General features: G+C 42.2%; 1 protein-coding gene across 1 annotated transcript in view; it reads right to left on the reverse strand.

The window, feature by feature from the left end:
* LOC117212973 (transcription factor Sox-19b-like) overlaps nucleotides 1-12,391 on the reverse strand; it is a 135,408-nt gene that overhangs the window by 24,381 nt on the left and 98,636 nt on the right. Inside the window, exons 3-4 of the mRNA XM_033458145.1 lie at nucleotides 10,800-11,597; nucleotides 6,776-7,041 (exon numbers count right to left, since the gene is read on the reverse strand). Of these exons, the coding sequence (XP_033314036.1) occupies nucleotides 6,776-7,041; nucleotides 10,800-10,804 (271 nt within the window). The 5' untranslated portion in view covers nucleotides 10,805-11,597. The remainder of the gene's footprint in view (nucleotides 1-6,775; nucleotides 7,042-10,799; nucleotides 11,598-12,391) is intronic.

Below are 12,391 nucleotides of genomic sequence, written 5' to 3' on the forward strand. Positions count from 1 at the left end.
AGATCGACGCGAAATCATTCGCGGAGATGCGTATATTCGGTTCGAGTAGCGACAGAGAGAGAGAGAGTAGAAGTCGAGCTTTCAGCCTCGAGAGCTTTAAGCTTGCTTGGGGACGATCATTTTTAATCACGCGGAGACGGAGGGCTAGATAGAGGGAGGAAAGAACGGGAGAGTAGCGGCGCGTGTACCTGTGTGCAGGCGTTTTGTGCTCCCTCCTTTGTCGCAAGGGCGGCATTGTTCTCACGATTCTATAGGATCGCAGTGTCGGGGTCCTCCGCGAATTGTTTTCTTCGCGAATCCTGTACAAGCTTTCTCTCTATCTCTGTGTATGTCCTAGACACGATTACGTCCACTTTCCTGGGGATTACGGTGCCTCGCCTTTGAGAAATAGAGTTTTCGTGGCCCTTTCGTTATACACGCGTATCTCTCTCGAAGGTCTTGTAAATTTTCATGTAAGAGAGAATTGTAGGTAGGTACAGGAAGTTCGTGTTGTATGTCTGTTGTATTGTTCATAGTCAAAACGAGTAGGAATTACGTAACAGAATAGTTGACGCAGAGTAGAATTTAACCCCTTGTTTCATGATTTCTTCTGGCAGCCGAAGTAAACGTTAATACGGTGTTAAGTGAGCATTATCGAAATAATATCGAACATCTCCAAAAGGGAATTAGAATAGATTCAAAGATACACGAATAGAGCTATTATAGAGCTATTTGTGAAAACCTTATGACAGAAACATTAAAAGATTCTCAATTTCTTCTCAAACTCTGTTCATTATCGCGCGTTGATTTCATCCCCCAAAGGAAACCTCAATTTTTCTCCAATTTCCATCCACATTGCGGAGATAAAACGAAAAAAAAAAAAAAAGAAAATATGAAACAAAGTAAAGAAGCCCCCATTTTCCTCGTTTAACCAGATAAGCCGCAAAATGCCGAAGCAATTTGAGCTCGTCAGTGGATTCCTCGGCGGCGAAGGGTAAGGGATCGGCGCTCGCCGGAGGGAAGCGTAGAAAACGCTCGTTCCACGGCCTTCAAGGGTTAAATAGGGTTGTCCTTCGCCAAGCGCGGGAGAGGATGAATATTCCTCCTCTCTGACTGTCCCTCTCTTCTGCTTGGCTCGCTTCAACGTCGATGAGTGCGCAAAACCAAGTCGTTTCTTTAACGCACGTCAAAGAACTCGAAGGACGAAGAGAAACGAGGAAGAGAGAGAGAGAAAGAGAGAGAGAAAAGAATAAGAGAGCTAGGTAGATAGCAAAAGAGAAAAATAGAGGCTACGGGAACCGGCAGAAATACTTCATTACGATGAAAGCTTTGCTCCTGCCTTCTCAAGTCTCCTCTTCCCAACCCCTTTCCTCGCCCTCTCTTTCTATCTTCACCGACCATGTGTTTCACAATCTCCCTGTTTTCGTGTTTGCACGTACATCCACCACCTCTTTGTCAACTTTCCTTCTCGCCCCCTCCCCTTGTGTCCAACCTTCCTCTCGCCCACCATCTCATTCCTCCAAGTTCTTCGTCTTCGTTTTCGACGTGCACCAGCACGTGAAAATGCGTTTCGCGTATTGTGCGAGTTGCGTGGCGCGTTCTCGTCACGTTTTTATGCAACGACAATACGGACCGGGGTATTTTAGAGAGGAAGAGAAGAGGAACAGCCGGAGGAGACGAGAAGGGGAATTACGACGATCGATGCAGGCACGAGTGGAGACTCGCTCGGTGATCACCTCTGAGTAATTGAGTCTGCTACGAATGGGACGATCGCGTCCAGTGAATTACTTTACTCGTTCAGGATACGATACTGTAGACAGTTTCGTGGAATTTGTGTAATAGAATTTACATGATGATTGTTTTGTACTTTTCTTTCTGAAGAATTTACGTAAGAATTGAAAGATCTTAAAATCGAATAAGCAATATCCACTTTAATTTTCTCAATATTCTCCGTCACTAAATAAAACTCGAAACACTCGAGGAATCGTCATCCCCTGTCGATATAATTTGCGTGACAATAAAAAGATCTTGAAGTTCAATATCCCAAGATAAAATATTCATTTTAATCTTCTCAATGCCACATTAGAACACCAAGTCTTTGAAAAGACTTTCATTGCCACTGCTTCTTGATGGTCTAAATTTAAAAAAAAAACTTAAAAAAAATTTATTAGTTCATTTAATCGATACAAAATATCCATTTCAATTTCCTTGACACCACACACCCCCTCCCTAATCAGAGTACGAAACCCTTAAGAAACTTCCCATCGCCATCCCCATTGGGTCTAATCGATTCTCATTCAATTAACATCCACCCTAACTCGCCTCTCAGGAAATACGATCGAAGAACCAACCCCTTCCACGCTATCCCTTTCTAACTTACTCGAACCAAAGTAGAATCTTCCATGGAATAGAAAAAGGACATGGTCCAAACAGACAGAGAAAGGATGGAAAAGTTTTGGTGGAGGAACAGCGGGTTACAGGAACGTGCAATAACCAGATTAGCTTCTCCCAGTTGGATTCACGTGTTCGATACAGGGCTCAATCTCACTTCCGCCATAGTTTTCGCTGGAGAATCGCGAGTACGTGTCCGGTTGAACGGCTGGAAGATAAACGCGGACGTTTATCCGCTAATCGACGTCGTAAAACCGACGTTGCCTGTCGATGACGTTTCATCGAACGTCTACACGCCGCGCAGATGTGATCGTAATTGCGTGTACATCGCGCGAAACGTTTCGCGCGAGCATGAGAAAACGCGACAGCTTGTTCGTTACGTTAATCACGAACGTCGCGTTTCATTGGTTCTTCACGGAGATGCGGATGGCGTTTCGTCGCGAGTCCTAGGATTTGATTAAATCCGTCCGCTTGGGGAATGTTGATAGTTTGAAGCTGCGTTTATGGGATGATTATTTGGTGTTTTAAATCTTGCTTTGTTTTGGCTCTCTTCTCATTGAAATCGAATAATAACTGTGACGATATTATTACGATAAATTGCGAGAAGTTGTCATTTTCTAGCTTTTTGTTTGCTGAAGCATATTTCAATATGATAAGATATTAAATGGAATTGATCGATGTTTCGATGTTATAAATTTTCTGCGTTTTTGCGTAAATGTTTGCGTTTTGCAACAAAATGTTGCGTTTTTAACGCTAAAACTACCACACCAATCACATTGACTGGTTTTACAACTTTATTTTAAAATTCCTACTTTATGTTATATTTTTTTCGCAACGATAACTAAAAGAATACAATAAATTTTATTTTGTTTTTTATGTATTCAAATTGAAAATAATTTTGTATCAAAGCTACTTATACCAATACCAGTCAAAATGATTGGTACTTGTCAAAGTGTAAAAGGGCCCAATTAACCAGTTTCCTCGTTTTGTGCAACTTCCCACACGTTTTTCAAATTTTTACTGCGTATCATTCAATATGATGATATCAGTTATCAGGAAAACTCCGGATCGATCGCTAAATCGCAAGATGCTAACACTAGAAATACCACACCAATGAAAATGGCTGGTTCTACAATTTTATAAATGTGTCGACCCTCGTTTAGGGATCATTTTACGGATCATCGTTAATAAAAATGTACTACATAACATGGAATTCCTTCTGTAAGAAAGTAACAAATTAATAAATATAAAAATATTCTATTATTGCGTATTTTTTAAAGACCAGTCATTTTAACTGATTTTAGTAGAAATAACTTCGTGTTAACTATCGGCAGTTCTAATGTTAAATTCCTACTTGGTTTACCATTTACGAATCATTATAGTTATTAAATATTATTAGATTCAAAAGATATTTACTAACAATGATCTAGAGGGAAGTGTATCGTATACTATTAAATGGTATTATTGCTGTTCTAACACACAGGTGTTCTGTATCTTTATACATAAATTCATATTTGTATTCATAAGTTTCATCATCCTGAGTTTCAACGTTTACATATAGCTGTCTCTTACATCTACAAAGAGCTGTCTCTATCGGTATGCACAAACTTTCAGAAACGTCTTTCAAACAAATTTAATCTTTCCCAACTTATATTTGTAGCAATGGTTGCAAGTAATAAGACTCTTATTTTATAATCCACAAGAAAATCGACGATAATCTAATGCAACGATAAAATCCCATATCGAATCTTGATGCTGAGCAAGAAAGTTGATTTTTATCTCGAATCGAAATTTCCATTTAGAAGCTATTTCCAGGCGTTGGACGAGCGCGCGCGTTTGCTCAGGCTTGGCAAACACCATCAACTTTTAGTTGGTTAACTGTTCAGTTGGTTCGAGAATAGAGGGAAAGAGAGAGAGAGAGCGTGTGTGTGTATGTATGTGTGTGAAACCGCGTGTGCATTCAACTAGTTAGTTGGGCAACTAAAAAGTTTGCACTCCGTTGCAAGCCGCAGCCACCTAAACGGTTGGTCAACTGCGGCACAGCTTTCGCGTTCGAACGCGCTTATGGCAACGAGTAAATAACTGACCACTTCGCGCGTCTCCTCGTTGCATCCCTTATTTTTCGCTTTGTATTACACCAATCGATTTACTCAATTGCGGCGTAGAATAGAATGTTTTGTAAATGGAAAGATTTGCTTGTCACGCAATAAATAAACAATTTAAGTACAAATTACACTACTTTTATTATAGTAGAGAATTTTAATAATTTAATAAATTCAAAACTTGGACAAACGCTACATTATTAATTAGTAAATGATTCGATTAAACCTACCTGCGTATAAGGAACCTTAAGAGAATATCGTAGAACACACTATGAAATTTACGAGCGGAAAGAATTAATGTCTTCTCCGTTTCTCAAATCTGTCTACAGAATTAAAAGTATACTTAGATAAAATTGTAAAAACAGGTTCCAAATTTCTGACCATCGAACAGCGAGAAGTGCGCTTAACCTCGACGGTAGATAAATTTAAAAACAGCCGAATCTTCCCAAAAGTAGTAAAAAATTTAGCTGGGGAACAATCTCCTTCGTACCACGATCGAAATTCCACTCATCCGCGACATGCATTCGCGTCATGAACCGTCGAAATCGCTGCACCCCTGAGGCGTCAGCAAGTCAGCTCGCGAGTTAACATTTTCCCCGGAAACCGCGAGAAAGCTGGAGGAGGAAAGTGGATCACGGCAACATTCCACGCGAGATTCCAGCGACCGAACCACAGCCTTTCCCTCCACCGAGTACATCGGTTCCTCGAATCTTTTGTCGACTTCTAGTACGGCATACGAAGAGAAGAAGGAGGAAAAGTGAATGGTACAGTGGAAAGAGGACAAGCCGGGCCGAAGAAGGAGACGCGGGGTTGTGGAAACGGAGGTGGAAGGGTACAAGAGGGTGGTTGTAGGATGAAATTTGCAAATGCTCCGACAAGCCAGCTACGAGGAACTGGCGGGTAGAGGGGCGGTGAGTACGGGGTAGCAGAGAGTTGTATATCAAGTAGAAATGCGCGCGGTGCCAGGGATATGGCGGTAAAAGAGCGACGAAAAAGTGTCGCTTCGACAAAGGGTGTAAGCTGGAGAAGAGAAAAGGGGGGTGGGAGTGAGGGATGGAAGGAGAAAAAGAGAGAGGAGACTCGAAATGGTCGAGGAAGAGGATAAAGAGAGAGGTAGAGAAAACGGAGAGGGTGGAATCCCGCGGCAGAGGGAGGTGGTTCGAGCGTGCGCGCATCATTTTTGCCGAGGAGCAGGCACTTCCCTTATTCGTCGTCGCCGGGGGAACGCCGGAGAGAAACCGGGGGTAGAAGATCCAAGGCGAGGAAGAAAATGACGGATAAAGAAGCTTCGAGGGGTAGCTGCGGGAACAGGCTTTGTCGATTCCCGGGTATTTAACGGAAATACCAACCGGAATACCTTCGTCCCCGTTCGTCTTTATCTCCTTTTCTTTTCCCTCACGGCTTCGCCGCCCCCCATCCTCTGCTTATCCTTCTCTGTCCCTCTCTCGCGTTTTCTCTCTGTACCGTCAGCAACGAATAATTCGAGCGTGTGTCGAGACTCCGCCGAACCGACCGCGATCAACCGATTTTCAAAGGAACGAATGCTGAAGATGTCGTTCTCGCGGCCTTGTGTTCGGTGAAAACTGTAAATATATATATATGTGTGTATATGTACTGGAGAAATTACAATATAGTTAGATCGTTTAGACTTTAGGATGCGAGTATGTTGCAGTGATAGACAGTTGTTTGGTTGTCTGATTTTTACTCAACTTCTTTTTCGAAGTTTTTCTTCTCTTTTGTTTGGAGTAAAAGAGGTGGTAGTTTTTTAATGTCTTTTTACACAGCGGCACCTTCAGTTTCACCAATTGCATTCGCGAGACGGAGGTAAGGGGTTCGTATATATATAGCAGTTGGTTTTCGCATAATGAAAATCATGATATATGCTTACGTCGACACGAATTTATTTGCTCGAATTATTCCAGATCGCAGGAATATTTTCCTCGATTATCCGCGAAAGTTTTCGTATATTTGATAAGAAAGCTATATTTGCAGTCTAATAGAACTTTGTTTGATCCCGTCGTGTGTTCTATAAACGGTTCCACAAATCAGACGAAAACTTTCGCAGACTTCACTGAATTTTCTAATTCGTAAATCATCCATTTCTTCTCCGAAATCTTTCAAAGTAAATATTCTTCAACTCGAAACGAATACATAATTCCAATCAATTAACCATTGCTTACATAATTCAAATCAAAAATACTAAATTTCTTATAAAATTAGCAGGTGTCCTTACAGTCACGAACGGAAGTCTTACAACGTAACGACTCGTAGAAAAAATTAGAATACAAAATTTCTACACTCACCGAGCCTCTTGGATATCTCCGAGTTGTGCATCTTCGGGTTCTCCTGCGCGATCTTCCGTCGTTGTAATCGTGACCATACCATGAATGCGTTCATCGGCCTCTTAATGTGTTCCACCTGCGCCTTCTTCGCGGTCGGCCCAAGAGGGCTGCCGAGGCCAACCCCCATGGGGCCGACCCCCGCTCCACCGGGTGGCGACGTACCCGACATGCCCTGCATACCGCGCAGGGTCTCGGTGAACGAGCCGTCGCACATGTTGCCGCCGGCTCTGTAATTAAACGCAGCCACCAATTAGTAAGCCCAGCGACCACGTTAATAGGGGGACACGCCCACGCGAAAACAGCCACGACGACCAACAGTCCGACTGACCGACCAGACCTCCAGGAACTCCTCCACGTTTCTGTCTCCATGTATACACACAAACACACACACGCGCACAAACATACAAGTGCGTGACACTGCGTGTCTATTGTCTAGAAAGGACCCGGACGTGCACCGTCGGAGACGAACCTTGGCTACTCTCGGTGATTTACGATCTGCGCGACGTTATTTCGGTCATTTAGAGTCTCTCACTGAGTTGTTTAGGACACATCTTTGGTGGGAAGATGCTTCCTAGAGATGGTTCGTTTGATAAGGACGGTTTATGGAGAGTGATAGAGTTTCTAAATATCTGGATTCAAGAGTAAATTTGTAGCGTTACAGGAAGGTTTCAAGTGATGAGCGATGAGGAGCAGTTTGGAAGATTTGTCGGCTGAAGTTGTTTCTCTGGACGTTCGAATGAGTTTAGGAAATTTGTTAGACGTCGTGGAATTTACGATAAAATTGCAGATTAATTGAAGTTTGAAGAAAGTCGATGAGATTTTGAAAAGGGTTAATGGGAGAAGCTGTTGTCCTGGATGTATGAGTGCTTAACGTTAGTAAATATCAGTGATTTGAATGTTGTGGCGTTTATGAGTTATTTATAAAGTCAGATGAAATTTGGTTTGAGAAGAAAATTGCTGATGTCTGGGTCGAAGTGGTTAGAATTTAGCGATGTTTATTAACGTATAAACAGATTAGAATAGAATAGAATGTATAAATTAGAGAGGTTTGAGAGTTGATGGGTGAAAGTGTTTCTTTAAAACATTTGATGTTATAGAATAACGGCAATTTGAGTGTTTCTTTTGAATGTTACAAAGTTTGCGATAAACTCGGTTGAAATTTGAAATAAATTGGTGGTATTTTTGAAATGAATAAAAGGGTTTGAAGTGGGACGTGGTTTAAAAGAACCGAGAACCTTTTTGCTGTTCGGATAAATTTGAGGATTTCTTTTGAATACGTTTCATGTAGTTTGTAACGAGAGATTACTCAAAACTCGTTTTGAAGAAATGATCAAAAACGTGAGGTAGTTTTAAAACGGTAACGAAGAAAGCATAAATACTGCCTTTTTGCGCGTTAAATTAAATCTGAGTGCAACTTTCTAACGTTACGAAGTTTGTAAAATTATTTGAATAACACACGACGTGTAATGTAATTTTGAACGATGAACATATCAGTCTTCTCTGATGCAATTTACTACCCTGTACTCATTCTTCCTTTTTTCTCTTTTTTTTTTTGCGTCGTTGGACATAAATTTCGAATTGTACGAGCTATCAGCGAAATTAGTATCGCCACGAGAGTAGCAAACAATCTTTCAAATGACTCACTGACAATTTTCTTTTTACCGACACTAAGGAGCCGCGAATCCTAACGTCGCAGCCTGTCAGAAGGAGATTAAACTCATTAAGAAAGTGCTGAATAACCTTCCAAATTGACAGACTCGTTACATCAATCATCGTTTCATTCATCCCGACGCAACAAGTTACTTGACCAAACTCACAAACATCCACCTTTCACAACCGGTCGCAAAACAAAAATTCCAAAAAGGAACAGTATGCAAAAGAAAAACAATGTTCCTTCGCATAAAAGGTTTAAGAAACAATAGAAATTATATGTATACCGAGGAGCTTCTTGGAAGAAGGTGCTGTAAGATAAAGTTACGATGAACTGAATAAATTGCGATGGAAGTTTTAGTACTAGATTTTAATATTAGTTACAATTGATCTGATAATTATAATTGCCATAAAAGAATTCTGTACCTTTTATATGTACAAAACAAATTTCATAATGATCGAACTACTTATTCGACTAGAAAATATACCACAGACCAATAGGTTTCCACGCAGGAAGCATCTTAATTAATGAACATTTCAATAATAATCCATATCAAATCAAAGTTATTAAAAGTAATCACAAGTATCGTCGATCATTCCACTGGATATTCCCTTCTATTCGTAATAACTTTCTATATTCTTCGTTATTCTATCATATTGTACGAGTGTATGATCGGTCAAACCGAAAAACTGCTAGCTAATACAATTACCTAAACACAATAGAATTTACACTCGTTACAGGTATAACAACTTGAGGAAGTAGAACCAACCGCACTAAAGACAAACACATGCGCACATGAAGCCCTACGTACACGGATTCCAATGGTATTCGTGGATTTTAATTGTGCGCCAGCGACACGCAGAAGAAGCAAGCGAGGGCACTCGTGCAGCCACTCCTCACGGTCCCGGTAATTGCTTATTCGTTTGCTCTTTGATTCATAAGCAAATTAATCTTATCCTTTTCTCGTATCAAAGCCATTAACCAATCTCGCCGCGTTGTTGCCTCTCCTCCCGTCTTTTTACCCTAAATGTCACCCTTCGTTCTGGGTGTGTGTTCTCCCTCTTATCCTTTTCTCTCTTTCCTTACCAAAACCCTCTTACAGTCGGCATCAAAATCTCTCTTTCTCTCTCTCTCATTTTCCCTTAACGTGTTCTCTCCTCTCGAACTAACACAATTACGCGGATCTCCTTGAGCATTCATTAAGAAAAAAAAAACCTGTAGTGGTTGAGGGAGTTAACCCCGGGGGCGGTAGTTACGATTTTGTAGGGTTAGAATCACCCTCGGGTCCGGGGCCACCCTCGAGTGTCATTCAGGCCGGATTAATAGATACGTTGGTTAGAGAGACGTTCGGCGGTAGGGGGGTGTGGCGAGAAACGGGGGTGAAACGAAGCAGCGTGGCTGCTGTAGAGAGGCCCCAAGGGTACTCCGGGGTGGTTCAACGAAGAGAGAGAAGATGCTGGAAGTAATGGCTGTTGACAAGCTGCGACGGGGGATTAGGAAGTGCTAATTGAATGTTTAGGCAACGGACAACGATAGTGTGCACGCGGCGATTTATTGCCTCGAGCCCGGCTCCGTCTTCATCGCGTAAAAACGGAAGTGCGTTTATGAAGTGGCCTCTCGCGGATACTTGAAATAGAAACGGCTGAAAATTATCGTGGAAAAGTCGATTTGAATTCTAATGAAGGGTAAAGTGGTTTCGAGCGTATCGAGAGCCACGACAGCCGTCGGATATTTGAATATGTGGCAAGCAAAGGTGACTCTATTGACAAACAGATTGTTTACATGGCGCAGTTTGTTCGGTTCGTTTTTATCGTTCACTTCGCTGGAGATATTTTTCAAGCTTGTCGCGCGTGTTAAGAGATACAGCTTGTATTTGCGTGTTCGGATATTGATCATCAATGTATGTTACTATGAGTAAACGTTCCGAGTCAACGCAATGGAAATTATATCTGAAACGAAGACTATGGAAGATTCGTTTTGTAATTGCGACATTAGAATAATTCTGTAATCTGGTTTGATAATAATCTTTGATAAGAATTTAGAGGACGGACTTCAGTTGGTAATAAGTAGCTATTGAAAACTGATTAATTCGTTACGATAGAAGAAACCATCTATACATTTATCTTCGTATTCAATAAATTCCTTCTATTCGCAGACAGCTAACGAAGTTTTCAATCTGCACTTCAATCGCAATTCCGACTGAAACCGATATCACTGTCGATATACCATGATATTCAAATTCAAACGAACTTATAAACTCCCTTTACGATGCTTCGATCATTCTTACACTCTCGTCAAACGTACGATATAATCACTTTGTAAGAGGAAACTCACCTCATAAAGTGGCCGGCGGCCCGTTGGTGCAAGTCCAGCTCAATTTTGCTGCCGTGGTTGAGACTCTCGTCTCGTCTAGTTTCCAAAGGAAATATATCAGCAACGGATATCAACAACAAACAAGCAAAAGTAAGTCACTACACTGTCATGTCAGGCCATCCACTCGAGTCTCAATATCACTATGCTACACGGTTCAACACTTTTCCTTCCCGTTTACCGATCAGATATCCGCGTCGCGACACTGGACACGGTCCAACGACATCCTTCGCGAACAAAACAAGTGTGAGCAAGCGTCGGTCGCGTAAAATACACGGGAACCGTGTTCGAGAGGCGGCTAGTCGCGTTCGGTAGCGACGCACGAGGACGATCACGACGTGCACGACGTTCAATCTGCCTTCGCGGACGATAGTTTTGGGAATGTGCACGCACGTCTCGACTCTTGCCGGCGATCCACGAACTCCGCGCGCCAGTCTTCCCCCACCATCGAGGTTTAAACGGGAAACAGCGCAGTAACCAATGGCACGAGACTATGGGCGGTCCAAAAAGGATGATCGTGGTATCGCTGAGCCCTTCGATTGGTCGAAACCTTCGAGGTCGTCGATAACGAACCGTCCTGCGTTCATCCATCGTCCCCTCCATTAGCCACTTCGCACTCCTCTTCCGTGACTTCAATTTTCTCTCCTCGTTTACCTCGGCGACTCACCCTGTCGCGTTCTCCTTGTTTCTCGCCTTTCTTTCCAGGACCTCGCAACAGCCACGCGAAATTTCTTTCCCAAACCGCTGGTCACCCGTCTTTTTCTACAAAAATTTTGACTACTATGGAGTAAATGTTTTTTTGTAGGGGTGAAGTTTGTGGTAAGGCCGGGGAATTGGGGTTTGGGAAGTGGATGCTTTTCGGCGGCGGTTAGAGGTGATAGGGTTGTTAGGAAAGCACGAATGTTTAAAAGAGTTTATATTTTTCTACGAGAGGAATTAGCTTTCGCGAATAGAACTATAGAAACGAGGAGAAGGAAACAGAGATTTGTTCCATTTGTAGCAATGGGTTATTAGAGAATACGACATTCAGAGTAGATCGATATGTACCTGGTATTCAATTTCGCCACAGCCCAGGAAATAATGTTACGTAGATACTTTTCTAGCTTTCCTCGTAAAAATCAAATAAATCGAAGAAAATAGACATAAACATCAAGATGTGTAGAGCTACTCGCGTATCAAGAACGTTTAAACTATCTAACGCGTAAAATCTTCCACCAAAACTCACCTGTAAGTATCACGCGCTAAACGTTTCAACAATAATTTTTGATCTACGTAATAATGGAGTCCGACCTGTTTACGACCGCGTAATGCTGCGTGTAGCGTCCTAAGGGATGGGTGGGTCAAACCTTTGCAAGAAACAGAGAAAGAAACTCATAGGAAGACCGAGACACGTTGGAAAAGAGAGAGAGAGAGAGAGAGAGAAAGAGAGAGAGGGAGGAGAAATCGAGGGGCGAGTTAGAACGTGGAGTCAGGTAAAGTAGCTACCGCCACCACCTCCACGAGCACCGACCACGGGTACCAACCGATCCAGCCCATGCGTGGTGGGGACATCGTGG

The sequence above is a fragment of the Bombus bifarius genome, unplaced genomic scaffold (assembly GCF_011952205.1).
Source record: "Bombus bifarius isolate JDL3187 unplaced genomic scaffold, Bbif_JDL3187 scf7180000008422, whole genome shotgun sequence".
Classification (NCBI taxonomy): Eukaryota; Metazoa; Arthropoda; class Insecta; order Hymenoptera; family Apidae; genus Bombus; species Bombus bifarius.